Source organism: Eptatretus burgeri, chromosome 6 (assembly GCF_056783735.1).
Source record: "Eptatretus burgeri isolate ZD-2024b chromosome 6, Ebu_testis_v1, whole genome shotgun sequence".
Taxonomy (NCBI): Eukaryota; Metazoa; Chordata; class Myxini; order Myxiniformes; family Myxinidae; genus Eptatretus; species Eptatretus burgeri.
The window spans coordinates 31,565,664-31,586,134 of NC_140966.1; the positions used below are offsets into that span (position 1 = coordinate 31,565,664).

A 20,471-nucleotide genomic window follows, 5' to 3' on the forward strand; every position below is an offset into this window, starting at 1 on the left:
GTTCGCGTGGGGAACCCCTCGAGACGTGTGGCTTGTGTTTTTTTTTTATGCGCACGGTGACGTCATGGCTGCACGTGTGGTTGGAATCCGGCAGGAGGGGTATCCCGGCCGGATGGTACCGTCCATGGAGGGACGAGGTACACGTGCAGCTGCATGACGTCACGGGCAGGTGCAAAGTGCGCGAGCTCTGAGTTGCCGCGCAGGTGCTGCGCATGTAAAGAGAAAAAAAAAAGCAAGCCTCACTTTCGGGTGCACAGGATTCCTGGGCAAGGGGTGGAAGACCCCCTTGACCTGGGCACAGGATGAAAACTAGTTAGGGGGAAGGGTTAGCTTAGTTAGACCGACTTCATGGGGCAGGGGTAAGTCCTCATGGAGTCCGTGGAATGGATTAGTTAGAGGGATTGTAGCCAGATTTAGGTTGGGAAATAAAATGGGATATGATTTTTTTGAGTTAGGAGACAGAGACAGACTGGTGAGTGTGTAGAGGGGACGTAGCTTAGCTACGTAGTGTTAAAAGGAACGTGCTGTAGTTTAAGGGACGACGTGGGAGCACGAGTTAGTTAGGGGATGTAGTTAGAAGGATGGCAGAGTTCAGCGGTGTGTGTGTTGAAGAGTTGGTGAGTTGTGAGGTGAGTACTTGTTGGTGAGTGAGTGAGGCCAGCGGGTCTGTGTGTATGGAGTGAATGGGGAATGCATGGTGCGATGAGTGATTGGGGGGAGGAGTGACTCCCGCCCAAGGGACCCCCGGGGTCAGAGTAAAGTGAGTTAGGGGGTTAGTCAAATTGAAAAATGGAGGTCGTTTTGTTGTTGGTGGGTGTGTAGGCTCGAAACCCGTTTGGAGGGGTGCAGGAGCCCTGTTGACGGGCTTGGGAGCGTGGCTGCGAAAGGTGAGTATCGCTGAGTGGGTACCCCGGGCACCAGGCTAGTCGGCCGCGGTAGGCCATGGGCCCATGGGGGGCCGGGATAGAGTAGTGGGCACGGGTGCGCCTGCTTGGTGCGGGGGCCCGGAGCGCCATTAGCCGCGTGGGCAGTGTTGTGGGCACGGGTGACCCTCGGAAAGGGGCCCGGGAGGCCGGCCTGCCACGTGCGCGTTTCAGGGGAGGTGCCATGGGGGGCACTCCCCGGTGTTAGGGAGCTGGTAGGCTCGGAGGCAGTGTAGTGCCCGGGGGTGCCATAGCGGGAGATTCGGCAGAGGGTCCTGCCTGCCAAAGGGAGCCACGTGTCCTAGCCAGGAGACCGTGTGAGGGCACGGAGAGAAAATTGGGGGGCGAGGCCCGAAATTGTAAGGACACCAACACAGGCGACGGGAATCTGGGTTTATAGAACCAATAGTTTAAGCAAGAGGCGCTTGTTGAAAGCCCCGGGGTAGTTTAACAGTTAAATGGTTAGGGTAGATTAGGAGATGTACCCCTCCGCACCATCCATCCCCTCGCTCTCGTTGTGGGCCGCTGGACCCACTTTGGGTTAGATCGCCGAACTCTGGGGAGGCCATTCTGAGGCTTCGTTGGGCCTCGACACAGGACGTTAGCTCTCCCTTATTCCCCTCCGGGAAGGGAACGTAGGGGTTGGGAGTAGGCTAGGTGACAGGATAGGTTAGCCGAACAAGGACGATAAAGGGGGTTAGGGGACGATTTATAGTGGGGAAGTAAAAAAAAAAAAAAAAAAAAAAAAAAAAGTTGGGGCTAAATTGGGGTTTGACAAATTAAGGGAGTGGGTATGTACAGTGACAGGCAAAGGCGATAGGTTGGGAGGGAGACAGGTAGGTAGGTCCGAGCCCGCCTTCCAAGTGGCCAGCACCACCGCACTCCCTCCACCAACCTCCGCTGAACGGCAAGAGCTGGCCAACTTCATCGGCTGGCCGTGTTTTGCTTCAAGGCGGAGGCCGGCCAACTTCATCGGCAGCTGTGTGCTGCAAGGCCTGTGCCGGCCAGTTCATCTGCTGGCTGTTTTTCTTCGAGGCCTCTGCCGGCCTGGTTCTGCGGGCTGAGTTTGCCTGCAGCGGCCTTCTTCTGCGGGCTGTGTTTGCCTGATCACCTTTGCCATGCCATGCCCACTGCCCCCGTTCACCAGCCCCGTTCAATTTTTGCTTTGCCCCCCCCTGTTCATTGCCATGTGCGCCAGGATCGTAAAAGCAACAGTTTGCAAGCTGCAAGAACTGCCCTGTTGGCAGCTACAACACGGGCCTGCAGTGGCGGCCCGTGCACCGTGTTTGTGTCCATGCATCCATTCGTTGTGCTCATTGCGTGTGCCACTTGAGCTGGCACGGAGACTGCGTTTGTGCAGCCCATGCACCGTTGTGGTTCACTGCATTCAGTTCAAACCGTTCATGCATCCATTCGTTGTGTTCATTGCGTGTGCCACTTGAGCTGGCACGGAGACTACGTTTGTGCGGCCCATGCACCGTTGTGGTTCACTGCGTTCAGTTCAAAAGGGAAGGCCTTGGACTGCGTGTGAGCAGCCAGCCACGTTCCCTGTCACCTGCATTGTTTTGAGCCAGAGACTGCATGTGGGCAGCCTGGCTCCCTGCTAACTGCTTTTCTTTTGCAGAGTTCAATGATCCTGGGCCATGGTTTAGTGTAAAATTTGTAAGTTAAGGTTAAGATGTACTGTAAATATGAGTGCGCCCCCGGCATGTATGTCTTAGCGCCGGCAATTTTATTTAAGTCGTCCGTGTGAGTGAGTTTGTTTAGGTAGTTACGCAGCCCTCAGGTTATTTATTTTGGGGACACAAATACCATGAATGTCGCACTCAGGGATCCGTAGGTAAAATGTACTAGGGGAAAACTACACATGATGGCACACGAAAATTTGACGACTCGGGACGAGTCTGTAAAAAGGGAAGGGGGTAGTGTTGTGGTTACCAAATTCGCAAACCACCATTTAGGTCCCTTAGGTGAGGTATCTCGGTAAGTGCATGTGTAGTTAGGCCCAAACCCGTTGTCTAGTGGGAATACATGTCATTTATGCGAGCTGCGACTCTTCAGGATAGCCGTTTTTCTTTTACTATCTTTATTTTGGACCAACCGCCATGATTACCACCACATCCACAACATCAACCACCAACCACAACCACCGCTTCACCACAACCGCCACGACCTTCCCGTCACACCTCGCAACCGTAGCATCGCCACCGTTCTTGCCCCGCTGTGGGTTCCGGTGTTGGACTCGTGCAGGGCGCCCGTCGCACAGCGTGTACAAAATCACGGATTTTGTGCTTCAAAAACGACACACGCCCACTTTTTGCCGTCCAATCGGTGAGCGAGGGGCGATTTGGCCCCGCCTCCAGAACGATCGATATATGCAAATTTGTGGATCAAAAAGCCTTCACGCCCACTTTTTCTCGGGCCAATGGGGAGCGAGGTGAAAGGTCAAAGGGAGGGGGTCAAAGGCGAAGCTACGGGGGGATAAAAGGACGGTGTTCGTCAGTCAGAGCCGTGTGGAAGTCTGGAGCCCGAAGCCTGCAGTAGCTGGAGAAGCTGAAGAGAGTCGAACGAGGAGAGCCCAAAGAAGAGTCCAGGGTGGGGAGTCCAGAGGCGGAGAGGCGGCAGCGGCGAAGGCAGACGAGGGGGTGCTCGCGTCGGTGCCAGGAGCTGCACGCCCGAGGGAGGCCGGCAGCGCGTCCTGGCCGAGGTGGAGACGCACACCAGGGGTAATAAAGATCCTCTATACCCCGAGCATCAACAACCCCCTCCTGTTTCCCCCCCGCGCTGAGATAGTGCGACCAAGGGGGCCCCTTTTCCCACCCCCCTGCCAGGCACTGTCCGCGAGGCCCGCGGAGTGAGGCGCCATCGCCGCTCCGCGTCTCATCACCAGACGGGTAGGCGCGACCCCGTCTCGGCCTCAGGCCCGCCTCATTCTTGGGGGTATTTCTTTTCCTTGGTTTTGGGTATGTGTTGTCGGTGCCGTCTGTGAAGTAGAATTGTATAAGTGTTGCCGTGTGCTCGGTAGTCGGTATTAGCTCTGCATTGTGTTTTCGCTTTTGTATTTGCTTTTTGTGTAAATTGAATTGTGTTTTTCTTTTCTGTGTGCTTTTGGTGGAATTGAATATGTGTGTTTCCCGTGTGCCGCGAATAAATGTGCTTTATTGTTGAACTGTTTCCCGCTTCGCTTCGTCATTTCTTTCTTTGAATCCTCATCTTGCTTCACGTAAAGGGTTGGTAGTGGGCTGAATACGCCCGATAATTAATCGAACCGTCGAGGTCGACGATAACACCGCTCGGTTATTCTGATAGTACGGAACGGGTCGCTTAAGTGGCCCGTGTCCAAAGTCGACCTGCGGCGAGGTGCGATCGCCCGGTCTACCCTCCGCGTGGGTACTTAGGTAGGTCGGGTCGGCGAGCAACCCTATCCCACGCGGGGGCTGATTGGCTCGATCGCGGTGAGACCGAAAGGTCCACCCGTGACTGGTTCCCGGCGTTAGTCCGAGAGGGTCACGACTGGATTGTCCGTCCGGTGGGCGACGTGCCGCGATTCGAGTTACGTGGCCGTCAGCACGCCGGCGGGCGCGAATCCGCAACAATATATATATATATATATATATATATATATATATATATATATATATATATATATATATATATATATATAGATATAGATATAGATATAGATATAGATATAGATATAGATATAGATATATACATACATGAGTGTTGTAAAAGAGCCAGTCTGCCTACCATTCAGATGGGAGCAGTACCCCTGGCAGCGCTTGGAGCACTGCATGGCACTGGAGGATGCTTGGATCCCACTCTGGCTGCACTTGGCATCCCTCAACCTGCCCTGATTGGTGGCACCGTCGATTCTTGTAAATTGGACGAGATCCGTCGTTCTGTTTATGTTGGAAACCTTACTGCACACGTAAGTTGCTGTTCACCACCTCCATCAGATTTGGTGCTTGCTGAGAAAGCAATCATGAATGCCGCTTCTTTTCTTCTCTCTTTTTGTCTGCCTAGTTTTATATTTAGTTTTCAATTTTAAATGTCAGTCATGCAAAGAATAGTTGAACCTGACCATAAACTGCCAGTGTTTAGGAAAGCTACTCATCATTTATTTTTGTTTCAGCAATCTGGAGGTACTGATCACCTTCTAAATCTCTTCTCTCAAGTTGGAGACTTAAAGTAAGTAATTGTCCAGTATTAAATGTTTTGCTCGTTTTCTTAGTCATTCGGATATTGTTTGAAGTTTTTGGAAAGGAAGAATTTATTTTTAATCCCCTGATAGTTTGTCAACTTGTAGGTTGTATTTCCATGAGTTAGAATTTGAATGCATGACACAGCAAAATGCATCTGAGCATGTCATTATGCACTGTCATGTTTCCACCCAAATTATGTTTTGACATCATTAATTCTCGTTCTTAAAGAGGGTGTTAAAATAGCCCCTTGCCACCCAAGGGTCAGCTTAACAATGTCACGTGATGTTGCCACACTCCAATTGTTTTATCACAGCAGTAGATCAGGCACTTGTCTACAGTGAGATTGCGTTTTGTTTTTTTGGTTTGTTTTTAGCTCACCTGGAACGTCGTTCCAGGGAGCTTATGGGATGGCACATTGTCCGTCTCTCTGTCCGTCCATCTCTGTCCATCTGTCCGCTTGTCCACAAATACTTGCGGCAACTTCTCTTAAACTACACACATTGTTTGATGAAACTTTACCACAATGTTCATCACCGTGTATGTACCCAAGTTTGTTCATGGCATTTAAAAAAAAATTGGCTCCTAAGGGGGTCTATGGGGGTTGCCCCCCCAAAATAGGTATTTGCTTTATTCTCAGAAACTGCACATGCAATTTTGATTAAACTTGCCCACAACTTTCATCACACGTGATGGATCAAAGTTTGTTCATGGAATTATAAAGAAAAAAAGTCCATATGTATTTCCTTTCTTCGCCATTGCATATTTTGTGGGTCATCCATGCCTTCCAGTGGTTCCTTGGTTATCTTTCTTTTCCAGTTGCTACCAGGTGAGCACCCAGTGGTATTGCCCCAATGTTTTGAAATTTTATTACTGGATCATCCACCTGTATCCTCTTTTATCACATGGTATTCACGCAAGAGTCTGAGCATGGTGATTCTATTACCCTAAGAGGTAAATGGCTTTAATCAGAATTTTAGATAAGGATGGTTTAACAAATCCACTCTGTGTAAAATAAAAAATATAAATGAAGGATTAAAAAGGTGCTGATTCCAAAAAAGTAGTTTTATTGACCCCAAGTAAGACAAAATTGCCATTCTGGCCATGTTTTTGGCCAAATATGGCCAAAATTGGAGATTAAGAAAAACAAAAAACACGGTCTGGTGTTATTTTGTATCTAATGAGTTTCTGAATCTTGCACGACTATGTTGTGGCAAAGGTCTAGCCAAGGAATAATAATCGTATCAATGTGATCAACTTTTGGTCAGTTTTTGGCCAAAACCAGATATTTTCTATTGGAATAGTAATAAAAGTGTACTGGATATGAATAACATGTAAAAATCCATAGAAATCAAATTTATAATGCCAAATACAGACAGAAAATAGAAAATGGCATTTTTAACAAAAATACTGTGCATTGAGTATGCAGAATAACTTGAATACAATAATCAAATCGTACATTTTGAACTAAAACATGAAAACATAAGTGGGTTTACTCTCACAATATCAAAACCACATTCAACGAGTCATCTCAATCATCATCACTGTTATCTTCATCCTCTGATTCAGTTATTCTGTCATTGTCATCATCTTCATCTTCAATATCTTCTGGTTCCATGGTCTCAAAAAGCATAGTTGGCATGTGATTGCCGGTAAACCAGAGTGGTAGAAAAACTCCATTAACCTCTTTCCTGGCATGATCTGTGAGTTAAATGTTCTTTTGTGGATTTTTTTTAGATATGCATACTTCCAGCGATTTGCTACATAGTTGCACCATGACAATTTTTGCACCAGAACATCTTTGCAGGTTAGAAGCATACCTGCATCAATTCCCTTTATTTTCTACAATGGACTGTCTAGATCGGTCGGTTTGGATTTCTGTCGGAAGATTTTCAACCTGGCCTCATTTACGAATGATTATGCTCCCCAACCATAGAGTGACACACGTTTTTCTCCAAGGCTGTCGCCATCAACAAAGGTGGTGTTCTCTCCATGACTGCCCAGACCTTCAAGATGGAGTGCACTCTTTTCAGCTTTCTTCAATGGCTTCACCTTTTCCCTTCCTGAAGAAGGGTGATGTGTAGTCACATCCTGTCAGAGCATGATCACCTGGCAATGCCTCGCAAAGAATTGGACCAAGTTGGTTTGCTAGCGCAGTGATATGGACATACCTTCTACTGTTATCTATCGCTCAAATGTAAGGTCCATATACACATTGGCCTTGAGTTGGCTGGCATGATACAGGAGTGTGACCATGATATCAATGTCGGTTGCATGGACAACAACATTCTGGCCTGGTCTTGTTTTTGACGGCATGCTGAGACGGTTGGTATCAGCCTCCATGTTGAGCAAACATACTCAGGCGCCTCATTGTATTCTACATTTCCCGATAGAGTTGCTGTTTACTGAAGACACTGCTCTTCATGTGCGACAACTGTCTTTTGTTTTATGATCGGTGCATAATTGTTATCTTTCCATCCCTCCATTAAGAACTTTATAAGTGCAGTTTTAAATTTTGGTGATTTCAAGCCATCTTTGAAATCTTTAGGACGAAACTGATCTTCGTCTTTGATGTGAAATGATCCATCATTTGCACCTCTTGCCTGTTGCTCAACATTCTCTATGCTTTTCACATAACTGTCACAGACAAGGTGAACCACTTGCCTGTGCACTGCATATGATCTTCAGTTACAGCTCTGCTACATTTCCAAAATTGAAAGGCAAGTCATCGGGCAGTTACTGGATTATTAACATGGCATCATAAAGAACTGTATCAACTCTTGTCAGCTCTCTGTAATCAAATCTTCAAGTTGTCTTCTTCACTGTGCCATAAATATTGGCCAAAGAGAGGGGAACCAGGGTAAGTGAAAAAGGGAGCACCTTTTCAAGCTCAATCTTTCTGGAACAAGCAAGAGAGATGAATCTGCCCAGCAAGTTCCATGTTGTCTTCAGCTCAACCTTTTCATCTTTACCTCGCTCTTGACAGCAGCACGAGCAAAGTTTCTGACTTTTCTTCTTTGTAGTGGTCTTTCAAACCTTGTAGGATCCTTTAAGCATTCCTGGAGGAACTCATCTTTCCACTTCTTCCCCCAAAAATGGAGATTCAGCGTGTCCTCTTCTTCGTTTGGCATTTTCTTACCATCTGCTAAACAGTACAGATTGGTGTCTTCAAGCAGGGACTCAACAAAAGGATTCATAGTAGTCTCAATCATGTTGGGAATAATCTCCAGACATGTCTCTCTGGAATTTACTCACTTTTGACTTTCATAGTACATGGCTTGGATTAGTATCCTTCTTTGCTGCTGCTTTTTCAAACAGATGCCTAACTATGGTGCTTGTAGCTGATCGAGTAATGGCGTTGTCTTTCAGTTGCCTTGCAGCATTTATAAGACTGTCCTGTGCTCGTATAGTCTCCCATGGAAATAGTGTTTCAAAAGCGCTGGGGAAATGCTTGTGGTCTGAACCATTGCACAAAATACACTTTTTCTCCAGCACTCCAGTAGTTGAGGTAGTTACCACTGGTGGCTTCACCACTACAGATCTTGTTTCAACAATATCTTAATCAGACCAAGTCTTCTTTTCCTTTGACTGTATCTGATGAGCCATAAATTTACTGTGAAAGCCAAAGTTAATGGATTCACATATAACAAGGTACTTTGATCTATTTTGATATTGTTTTCTGGCTTGAGCTATGTGGCCAGCTGTTTCCCATATCCATTTAGTAAATGGAGCCACTGAATCAACATCGTGTTTTGTATCGCCACTCGCATGCAGCACATACTGCATAGGCACCTCTACACTATCATCCATCTGCAACTAAAACAAACACAAAATATTACTTTAAAATTCCAGTTGACCAAATGTAGCAAGATTGGCAAGATTTTCAACTTTTATAATAGACAAGTCTGAAGACGACAATGGTTCACGAGCAGTATTTGATGATTTAGATAGTTTCAGAAGTCAAGGATGAGACAATGTGATAATTTTTGACCAAGTTATACAGTCATGTGCCGTTTAACGACATTCCGGGCAACGACGGATTGCATATACGACGGATCTGCCAGCTATGAAAAAAAAATGTAGCTGAAAAATTCCTATCGCCGAGTGATGTAGCCGACGTAGCGCTGCCAGTTGTATAAAAATAGCACGTACAATTATGTACGCTGTACAGTACATAATACTTCATAATGATAATAAACGACAGTGTGGCCCTGTTATAATGCGATCGTTGAGGTCCATAAAATGTCATCGCGAAAAAAGCAGGGTCGTGCTAAATCGGGATTCAAGGAAATCGTCTTTCAAACTGAACCAATGTTTGCACGTTTACCTTCCAGCAAGTAAATTACCTTTTGAATTGAAGAATTCCGCGAATAAATCGTTGTTACAGTCGAAATTAAAACACAAACTTCTTTTTGGTGAAACTTTTCATGTTGTTAAAACAATCGCACTTGAAATGAAAACGAGAGATGAACCTTCAGAGTGTAGGCTTTATTCCATTTGATTGGAGCCGCTTCTACGGGCACACCAGGGAATACAGACGCAGCAAGGAGTACATAAGCAGTAAGGTATACACGCGCAACTAATCACCGCAAAATAAATCAGTATAAGCACGGAGTCCGATATACTCTCAATTCTCACCATTCAACGAGCACCAAGTGAACCGCCGACATAAAACGACAATGCCCCTGGGACAATCACCCCCGACCGTGCCGAACCTCAGCTTTATCTCTTCCGTGCTCGAGCCGTGCAACATGTGATCACACGTCACGACCTTCAATTCACCACATTCTCCCCGTCTTTAAAATGTAACTAGAGGCCCAACTAACGCACCATGATTACTTCAGCACTATAGGAGTATACATTTCAAGCAACGCGAACTATCTAAACTACAGAAGCATACATGCCAAGCAGTGAGGATTATTTTGAGTTGTAGGAGCATGGTCAAGAGCATCGATATATTATGTAACGAGCATATAGGAGCATGAGCATCGAGGATGCCGATAATCCCCTTTACAGATTGAGTCGGCGAGGGGGTATTATTCGTCGACCTCTCCGGGAGTAGATGGCGGTTTCACTTGAGGAAGGCTTCCCATCCTCTTGGTGAGCCTCGACTCGTGCCGGAGATGACTCCCCGATCGCTCTCGGGTGGAACGCAGCAGCTCCGTCGTCACCCTTCTCGGGTGGAGTCCCTGGGGGGGGAACACCTGGGGAGGGGATGTCAGAGGGAGGAGTGCCAGATGGTGGTGTACCTGCGGGAGGAGTACCTGAGGGAGCCAAATGGCGAACCGACACAGTGGTCTCCCTGCCATCCGGGAGCCTGACATGAGCATACTCTGGATTAGTATCGATGAGTTCGACCTCTTCCACCATGGGTTCATACTTGCTTTGTCGTACTGGGCGTTTCATGAACACTGTTCCGGGATGGGTTAGCCAGTTGGGCACCGATTGGCCGTCAACATAACGTCGTTGGTGAGTAAACATTCGTTCGTGAGGAGTTGCATTGGTGGACGTGCAGAGCAAAGAGCGTATGGAATTCAGAGCGTCGAGAAGGGTAACCTCCCACCGCTCGGGGCCCAGTCCTCTCGATTTCAGCGCCAGAGTTACGGCTTTCCAAATAACTCCATTGTATCGTTCCACCTGCCCATTACCCTGTGGGTTGTAACCCGTCGTTCGACTAGTTGCTATGCCGTGCTCTAATAGGAATTGTTTTAGCCCGGCCGACATGAAACACGGCCCTCTGTCTGAATGTACGTATGAAGGTTTCCCAAACATAGCGAAGAGGTCAGACAGACATTTCACGACAGTGCCCGAGGTCATATCCGAGCACGGAAATGCGAAAGGGAACCTTGAATATTCATCAACAACAGTGAATATGTATCTGTTGTCTGTCTCGGTCGGCAGGGGCCCTTTGAAGTCAATGTTTAGTCTCTCGAAGGGAGAAGTGGCCTTGATCAATCTGCCAGAAGCCGCGCCATAGAATCTGGGTTTTAGTTCAGCACAAACAGGGCATGAAGCATTCATTTGTTTAATATCCTCAATAGAATAGGGAAGGTTCTGTCTGCGCACGAAATGTGCCATTCTGGTTACCCCCGGGTGGCACAGAGACACATGGAGGTCTTGCAAAGCCCGACTGATTGTCGCCGAACAGTAGACCCGAGAGAAGGTGTCTGCAGCAGGGTTTTCCCTCCCGGGCCGGTAGACTATGTCGTAACTATAGCAAGCTAGGTCTATCCGCCATCTCATAATTTTTTCATTCTTAATTTTCCCGTTATTTTTCCCATCAAACATGAATGCCACGGATCGTTGGTCCGTAACGAGCGTGAAGTGGTTTCCCAGTAAATAATGTCTCCATTTACGCAGCGCTTCGACGATGGCGTACTCCTCCTTCTCTATTGCCGAGTGTCTCTGCTCGCTTCCAGAGAGAGTTCTCGAGAAGAACGCGACCGGCCGCCCAGACTGATTAAGCGTAGCAGCTATCGCGTGATCTGAAGCATCTGTTTCCACCACGAAGGGCACCGAGCTATCGATCGATAATACCACGGAATTACTGATATCATCTTTGAGGTTGTGGAAAGCTCTTACAACAGCGGCATCTGGTGGAAAGTTTTTGCAATGCACTAGGGGATGTATTTTCTCGGAGTATTGCGAAATCCATCTTGCATAGTAAGCGAACATGCCGATCACCCGGCGCATTGTCTGCAGGTCCTGAGGTGGGGGTAGCTCACGAAGTGGGCGCAATCGTTCAGGATCAGGCTTAATCGTGCCGTCGGCTATCGTGTAGCCGAGAAGGTCAATTGACCTTGCCGAGAATACGCATTTCTCGTAGTTGAGAGTCAGATTATATTTTCTAGCAATGCTCAAGAATCTGTCCAGATTCATGTCATGTTCCCCCTGATCCCTACCGCACACTGTGACATTGTCCACGTAAACAAAAGTGTCTTTGAGGTTTTCATCTGAGATGATGTCGTCCATAACCTGTTGGAAGCAAGCTACTCCATTCGTGACACCGAACGGAATCCTCCTGAATTGGTAGAGGCGTCTACCTGCCTGGAATGCGGTGTAAGGTTTGTCTTCCTCTCGGATGGGAATTTGATGATAGGCGCTTCGCAAATCGATGGTGCTGAATATCTTATAATTGGCCACGCGTTCGACCATCTCGTCTATACGCGGCAAAGGGTAGGCGTCGAGTTGGGTGAAACGATTGACCGTTTGGGAATAATCGACAACCATTCGTTTCTTATGATTCTGGTTGGCGGTGACCAACACCTGTGCGCGCCATGGCGAATCGCTCGGTTCTATAATTCCTTCTTCCAGTAATCGCTTGGTTTCTGAAGTGATGAAATTCATGTCAGCAGTGGTATATCGCCGCGATTTGATCGCTATCGGTTTACAGACCGGCGACAAGTTAGCGAACAGCTGGGGGGGACGTTACCTCTGCGGTGGTCAAAGCATTTAAAATTAGACGAGGTTTGCTTCCTCCAAAGGGTATTTCGACGCTCGTGTGCTGCTTGAGGACATTAGGACCCAGAATTACGTCTGCGCATAAATCACGAAGCACCAGTACCCTTACATCCCGATGCGTGTACCCTTTTACGTCCAATTCAACATTGCAGTACCCTCGTACGCGGGACTGTAGTGATGTGGCGGCCATGCATACCGTATTGTCTTTCGGGTGGATCTTCCATTTCCTGCCCTTCACTAGCGAGCTGTTGACGAAACTTTCAAAGCTACCGGTATCAATCAGTGCCTCAGCCATATGCCCGTTAATTCGTACGTTGATGATAGCCTTGGATAGATTCCCCGGGGAGGCTGCAGTTAGTTTCTTTTGCGAGTCGAGAGCCGCAGAAGTGGGTTTATTTCTCCTTAGAGTAGATTTACATACCCTGGCATAATGCCCTTTCTTGTCACAATTCATGCATGTGGCATCTCTGGCGGGGCATTTGTGGCGGGGGTGTCTTTTGTACCCACAAAAGAAGCATTTACCAACCGGAGTAGTTGCTGAGGAGTTTGTCGTATGTATACCTCGTTCTTGCGCTTCACGTAGAGTGCCTGCAGCACGTCGATCGCTGCTTCGTAGGTGTCACACTCCGAGAAGAGCCTGTATACGCTGGGCGAGACATGATTCACAAGGGCGGCCAATTTGTCAGCTCCCTCTTCGATGATGGTCAGATAGTGTGAGAAGGAACGGAACCAATGCGACCATTTCATTTCTGAGTCAGTCGCGTTTGGGTCTGCGTCGAACCTCTCCGGTTTGTAGATCTTGTCCATCGTTGGTTGAGAGAGCCGAGAAAACCAAATGGAATAAATTAATTGAAATGAAAACGAGAGATGAACCTTCAGAGTGTAGGCTTTATTCCATTTGATTGGAGCCGCTTCTACGGGCACACCAGGGAATACAGACGCAGCAAGGAGTACATAAGCAGTAAGGTATACACGCGCAACTAATCACCGCAAAATAAATCGGTATAAGCACGGAGTCCGATATACTCTCAATTCTCACCATTCAACGAGCACCAAGTGAACCGCCGACATAAAACGACAATGCCCCTGGGACAATCACCCCCGACCGTGCCGAACCTCAGCTTTATCTCTTCCGTGCTCGAGCCGTGCAACATGTGATCACACGTCACGACCTTCAATTCACCACAGCACTGTTCCGAAAATATATATCACAATTGACAGGAGCTCGTTTCTTCATTTATAAATTATAACATCGATGCAATGATTACGTATTTATAAAATCCAAACGCTATTTATTAATGTTTCTATAATCAATGCGAGAGGAGATTGTAAGCTGCTGCGAACAACACCGATGGCCGTCATGAGCAGCGCAAAGGTAAAATTAACGTCTTCTGTCTCTCTTGGATGCGTGTTACAATTGCCGACAGTATTCAGTACAGTAACGTGCTGTACAGGTTTGTATCCGAGGAGCAATAGGCTATACCATATAGCCGAGGTGTGTAGTTTTGTGCAAGTACGATGTTCGAAAACGAAAAAAAAACAAGATGTTCGCACAACGAAGACGTCGCTTAACGAGGGGTTTCTCAGAACCAGCCCTCTCTCGCCTCAGATTGTATGTCCAGCCCTCTCTCGCCCCCCCTCTCTCGCTCCCCCTCTCTCGCCCCCTCTCTCGCCCCCTCTCTCGCCCCCCCTCTCTCGCCCTCTCTCGCCCCTCTCTCGCCCCTCTCTCGCCCCTCTCTCGCCCCCCCTCGCGAGACTGGTTAGACTAAATCCTAGTCGTAATTCAATAATATAAATTCGACTTGCATACTGCTCGATATCAGAAATATTTTAGTGAGGTGACATGACCAGAGCAGCGGACATGTTTCTCCGCCGCGAATGAGTCACAAACAAGGCCAGCGCATGTCATCGGCCGTATCTCTCCGCGCATAAAACGAAGCAATCTCACTGTCCAGATACGATGAAAACTTGTGTGCAGAACACATCTTGCGACACAATTGTCTAGAGTAGTCCGATAAATCTGACGTTCTCTTGCATTTTTATTTATTTTATTCCTACTGTCGTCATGTAGCGCCAGTAGAAAACGATGAAGAAAAGAGAATAATAAAAGAAAGCCTCAGCACGTCAGATTTGTCGGACGGACGACGGATTTATCGGCTTAGTCGGACGGACGACAGATTTATCGGATTTGTCGGGCGGACGACGGATTTGTCGGGCGGACGACGGATTTGTCGGGCGGACGACGGATTTGTCGGGCGGACGACGGATTTGTCGGGCGGACGACGGATTTGTCGGGCGGACGACGGATTTGTCGGGCGGACGACGGATTTGTCGGGCGGACGACGGATTTGTCGGGCGGACGACGGATTTGTCGGGCGGACTTGTCGGCCGGAGTCGGGCGGACGACGGATTTACCGGCCGAGACGGGCGGACGACGGATTTACCGGCCGAGACGGGCGGACGACGGATTTACCGGCCGAGACGGGCGGACGACGGATTTACCGGCCGAGACGGGCGGACGACGGATTTACCGGCCTAGTCTAGACTCGAGAGATCTCAAGTTGACAAGTAACTTGTATTAGCATGCACACAATGTACAAGTCAATGCGTAAGAGTCCCGAGGCGATGAGGCCGTGTAATAGGACAGATACATTTGTCTTTCATAGTTGTGCCAACATATTTTACTCTTCATTTATTACAGCATTTTGGCTAAATGTTAATGAATAGCAAGCCAATGGAAGCAGTAACTTCACTTTAGAATAAACCCATGGATGTCGAGTGCAGCCATACCTGGCTTGCATGTATGTGGAATCGTACCTATCCCAGCAGGCTGGTTTCAACGAACAATTCAATAAGCTGCAAAATGTGGGTGCATGTTTTTCACATTGTTTTATTTTAAAATTATCTCCTTGCGCCTTGAAGTGATGCAATATTAATCTTTAGAATTTTACTTGTATGTCCCTGTAAGTTTTTTTATTTTTATTTTTTATTTTTATGGAAAGGTTCAACAGTCACATTTTATATTTTGTGGACATGGTGTAGCCCTTTATTTTGCATACATGTATTCGATTTGTATACGACTACGACAAGGTTGTAAAGGGATCAATAATTGCCTCGTGATTGTTGTGCATACACGGCTCAGAAGCAGAATTTCTTGTCTCTGTGTGTGAGGAAACTTCCGTGAAACAATCACAGGAATTAAGATGATCAGTGAGATAGCAAACACATGTGCACAATGCATTTGTGCATACTGTTGTGGTTTCCCGCCCGTCGACGTACGGGTGGCCGCTTCTAGCCAATGGCGGCCGCACTCGCCCACCGAACGGACAAACCGAGTCGCAGCTTTCGGATCAACGCCGAAATCCAGCTACGGTTGTATCTTTAATCACACCACAGCCTTGTCAATACTCTACCCGTGCGCTACAGGGTCCGATCGCCGAATGGTCGATTTACCTAACTAATCGCGAGGGCAGACTACCGAGAGACTGTACCTCAACGGGGCCTGCTTGGAAACGAGCCGCTAAGACCGAAGTCACATTTGCTATACGGTGGCTGTACGCCCTCTGAATTGACAGAAACGTGCGGCGGACGCAGAGTTTCTGAGGTGGCCTCAGGGTGGCCCTACGCCGTTTGGCTATCTTTTACAGGCCGTAGGGGTCTCCGCGGAATTATAGCGCGGAGTTATAACTTTTTTCATTGCTACGTTAGCCATAGCAATTCGACATGCCGTAGTTGTGACGTAGTTGTGTTCCACGTCGACCATACGTAGGGCGTACGGTGGGCTTGCGTTATTCGTGCGGCTGCCTTAGTCTCTTATCAATGAAAAATGAATTTTGCCCTAAAAACCGAATACATTTTAAACTGGAGGGGGAGCACTCGGGAGAGTGCAAAACCTCCGCCGCCAATACTGCAGGGTCACTCAAGTGAACCTTATATCTTATTCATTAAATATGATGTCAACAGTGCTGACAGAGTTATAGTTCTTTTCTCCAACATTTTTTTTTTTGGGGGGGAGCTGGGGGGGGGTTGGAAATCACTTAAAACATGTAGAAATGCAAAAAAAGAAATCAAAATTTTGTTGAAAAAAAAGTTTCAAAATTTTTTTCCCCTCTAACAATTTTTGGGGGGGTTGGAAATCACTTAAAACATTTGGAAATGCAAAAAAAATATTTTTTTCTCTAATTTTTTTTTGGGGGGGGGGACAAAGTCTAAAATCTAATGGCATGATCCTTGGACCATACCTAACCCCCCCCACCAAGTTTCGTCGAAATCCGTCGAGGACTTTTTCCGTAATACTGTTCACAAACAAACAAACAAACAAACAAACAAACAAACAAACAGAAAGGGGTGAAAACAGTAACCTCCGATCTTCGATGGCGGAGGTTAAAATTACCCCCGTGTGGGGGTGACGGTCATCTCGATAATACCACAAGTTCTCTATGTTCAGTTATGACCGAAGACTACTGCGCAGCTCGAACTGCGCAGTTTGGTTAAAGATGACTCGGCATTTTGGCGCACGCGCGCACGAAGTTATATTTTTGAAAATAAATGCGGACATTTACATTTCGGGTTTTGAAACTTTTGCACCTTCGGCAGAAAATGTATAAATATACAAGGTCAGCTGCTATGCAATGACACCATTCACTAACTTTTACCATGCCCAGTAGAGAATATATAGCCTCCTGAAGGTAGGGCAGTTTTTGCAAACTTTGAAGTCACGTGACGCGAAAATGAAAGTGAAAATCCGTCCCGACCAAATATAGATATTGTCCCATACATTCATATGCCACAATCAAATTCAAGATCGCTTGAGAAATGTAGCAGGAGATAGATTTTGAAAATCGTCATTTTCGCATTTTTTGCCAACTTTGAAGTCACGTGACACGAAAACGAAAGCGAATATCGAAAATCCGGCCCGACCAAATTTAGATATAGTCCCATAGATTCATATGCTACAGTCAAATTCAAGATCGCTTGAGAAATGGTGGAGATTGAATTTGAAAATCGTCATTTTCGCAACTTCAAAGGCCTCGTGACCATGACCTTGACCTTCGGTGACCTTGAAAGTCATACCATCGTGTACGTCTCATTGACCTCTATCAGGATCACTAATGACCAGATCTCCCGCTTCAACTTCATTGTGAACGGACGGATCGAAGGACATAGACAACCATATTATTAGGTCATGCTCAAAGAGATGACCGAAAAACCGAACACAACGAAGCGTTCATGTTTGTACACGTGTCTCCCCCACCTGTTCGCGCATCTTCGTGCTTTGTTCATTCAGTTCGTCGGTGGAAGTACTCGTGAAAGCATCTCTCGTGTGTCAATCGCTACTTTACCCCGTGTTTTCACCTTGATTTGTGCTGTTATTTTTTTAGGTCATCTCTTCAAGCATGACCTAATAATATGGGTGTCGATGTCCTTCGATCCATCCGTCGGTTCACAATGAATTTGAAGCGGGAGATCTGCTCATTAGTGATCCTGATAGAGGTCGATGAGACGTACACGATGGTATGACTTTCAAGGTCACCGAAGGTCAAGGTCACGAGACCTTTGAAGTTTCGAAAATGATGATTTTCAAATTCTATCTCCTCTGCCATTTCTCAAGCGACCTTGAATTTGAATGTAGCATATGAATCTATGGGACAATATCAAAATTGGTCGGGCCGGATTTTCGATGTTCGCTTTCATTTTCGTGTCACGTGACTTCAAAGTTGGCAAGAAATGCTAAAATGACGATTTTCAAAATCTATCTCCTCCTACATTTCTCAAGCGATCTTGAATTTGATTGTGGCATATGAATGTATGGGACAATATCTAAATTTGGTCGGGACAGATTTTCGAATTTCGCTTTTGTTTTCGCGTCACGTGACTTCAAAGCTTGCAAAAACTGCCCTATCTTCTGGAGGCTATATATTCTCTACTGGGCATGGTAAAAGTTAGTGAATGGTGTCATTGCATAGCAGCTGACCTTGTATATTTATACATTTTCTGCCGAAGGTGCAAAAGTTTCAAAACCTGAAATGTAAACGTCCGCATTTATTTTCAAAATATAATTTCGTGCGCGCGCGCCAAAATGCCGAGTCATCTTTAAGCAAACTGCGCAGTTCGAGCTGTGCAGTAGTCTTCGGTCATAACTGAACATTGAGAACTTGGGGTATTATAGAGATGACAGTCACCTCCACACGGGGGTAATTTTTTTTTCACTCATCTTGTGTTTTAATTAATAACAAAAAAGCAATCTGATCATGTGGTGTGACGGATTGTCGGGCAAGGATTTAATTTCACAGAAAAACCTGTTGCAATTTGGAATATCCATGATTACCTCAGCCTGTTGCGTTTGATGAAAGTGATTGTGGTTCTGGGGGCATCATGGTTGATGAGCTGCCCTGGGGGCAGCGCTCGCAGAGTGCGCGAGCGATCGGAACCCAGGCCGGAGCTTGATCCTGTGTGAACCTTTGCATTGGTGATTGTACCAGTTTACATACAATACACCGCCACCGAAGGTCATTTACTCATCTTATTTTACCTTAAACATGGGTAATTTCAGTTGAAAGTGTCTTGAAAGTGGGTTTTCTTGGGGTCCAGGAACAGATTAATTCACTCCATTATTTCTTATTGGGAAAATAGTTTGGGAATCGAACTTTTTGCAATCCCAACAGCCTCCTGGAACAAATTCAATTCGGATTTTGGGGGCACCACATACTGGTATATTCCGAACTGTTATATTTTTATTTGAGTAAAAAGGAACTGGTATAACCCACTCGTTACCGTCCGTCTGGCCACACATTCGCCTTCGGGCCCCCCTGCGGTCGCCTTGCGGGCACCTTGAGGCTACCTTGCGTCTGCCTTGAAAATTCTATGGCTGCTGCAGGGACGCCCGAAGGTCACCGTGCGACATCAAATCAAAGACTGTACGGCACCCCCACATTTTCGGTCTCCACAATTTGTAAATACGCCCTGCAGCTCCCTGAAAAATAAAAACATTTGTGACTGCTACATTGTGTGACCGTGGAAATACTGCGGCCGCCATATAATTGTTAGTGGCCGTAGATTTTGGAAACCCCACGACCGCCGTGGCAAATGTGACTTAGGCCGAAGCAGCTCGCTCCGTTTGCGATTTGCCGAGCGGTGTATATCGCCAAGCCCCACCGGATCCGATTCTCTTATCGGATATTAAGAACCAACTATATCCCGAATGCAATATGGCAGCTCAATTCAGGGAAAGGACGCAACGAACAGGTTGACATTCACACACGGACATTTATTACACACACGACACATATGCAGTCATGCAGTCATGTATGCAATCGGGCGAGGAAAACAAAAGCAATGCAATGTACAAGCACGTATGTAAGCAATGGGGGTAAGGGAACAGGACACGAGAAGAAATAACTACAACCGTTTGTCTATAGTTATTATCATACACTTAACCAGGTTTACTTAACGGACACTGCGCCACAGACTCTCATACAAAAACCCAGAAAGAAAATCGTGACCGTGAGGTGGATTCTCGGGCTCCGTCCTTCTCGATCCGACCTTGTCACGACCGACCCAGAGAGCGCTGGCGTCTCGGCGCCTTCACTCTCGTTTTCCCCGCTCTCGTCACGACCGACCCAGAGAGCCAGAGCGCGAGCAATCTAGCAAGGTCTAGTTGTTCTTGTTCTTCTTCTTCTTCTTGTTCTTCTTGTTCTTCTTGTTCTTCTTGTTCTTCTTGTTCTTGTTGTTCTTCATCTTCCACCAAAACCTTTATGACGTGGCTCTTGGACACATTTGTCCTTGTTTGTTAAATTGCTGTGGCATGTTCCAAGTCAAGGCATGGTTGAGCAGGCAAAAAAAACATGGTGGCTTCAGACCCCAGCGAGGTGAAACCCAGGATGCG

At 46.9% G+C, this 20,471-nt stretch overlaps 1 protein-coding gene across 4 annotated transcripts in view; it reads left to right on the forward strand.

Annotated features, from left to right (window-relative positions):
* The window catches only part of LOC147024496 (uncharacterized), a 105,460-nt gene that overhangs the window by 57,679 nt on the left and 27,310 nt on the right, over positions 1-20,471 (forward strand). For all 4 annotated transcript variants that reach the window (XM_085884478.1, XM_085884476.1, XM_085884475.1 and 1 more), the window contains exons 4-5: positions 4,681-4,854; positions 5,059-5,114. In XM_085884478.1, the coding sequence (XP_085740604.1) occupies positions 4,681-4,854; positions 5,059-5,114 (230 nt within the window). The remainder of the gene's footprint in view (positions 1-4,680; positions 4,855-5,058; positions 5,115-20,471) is intronic.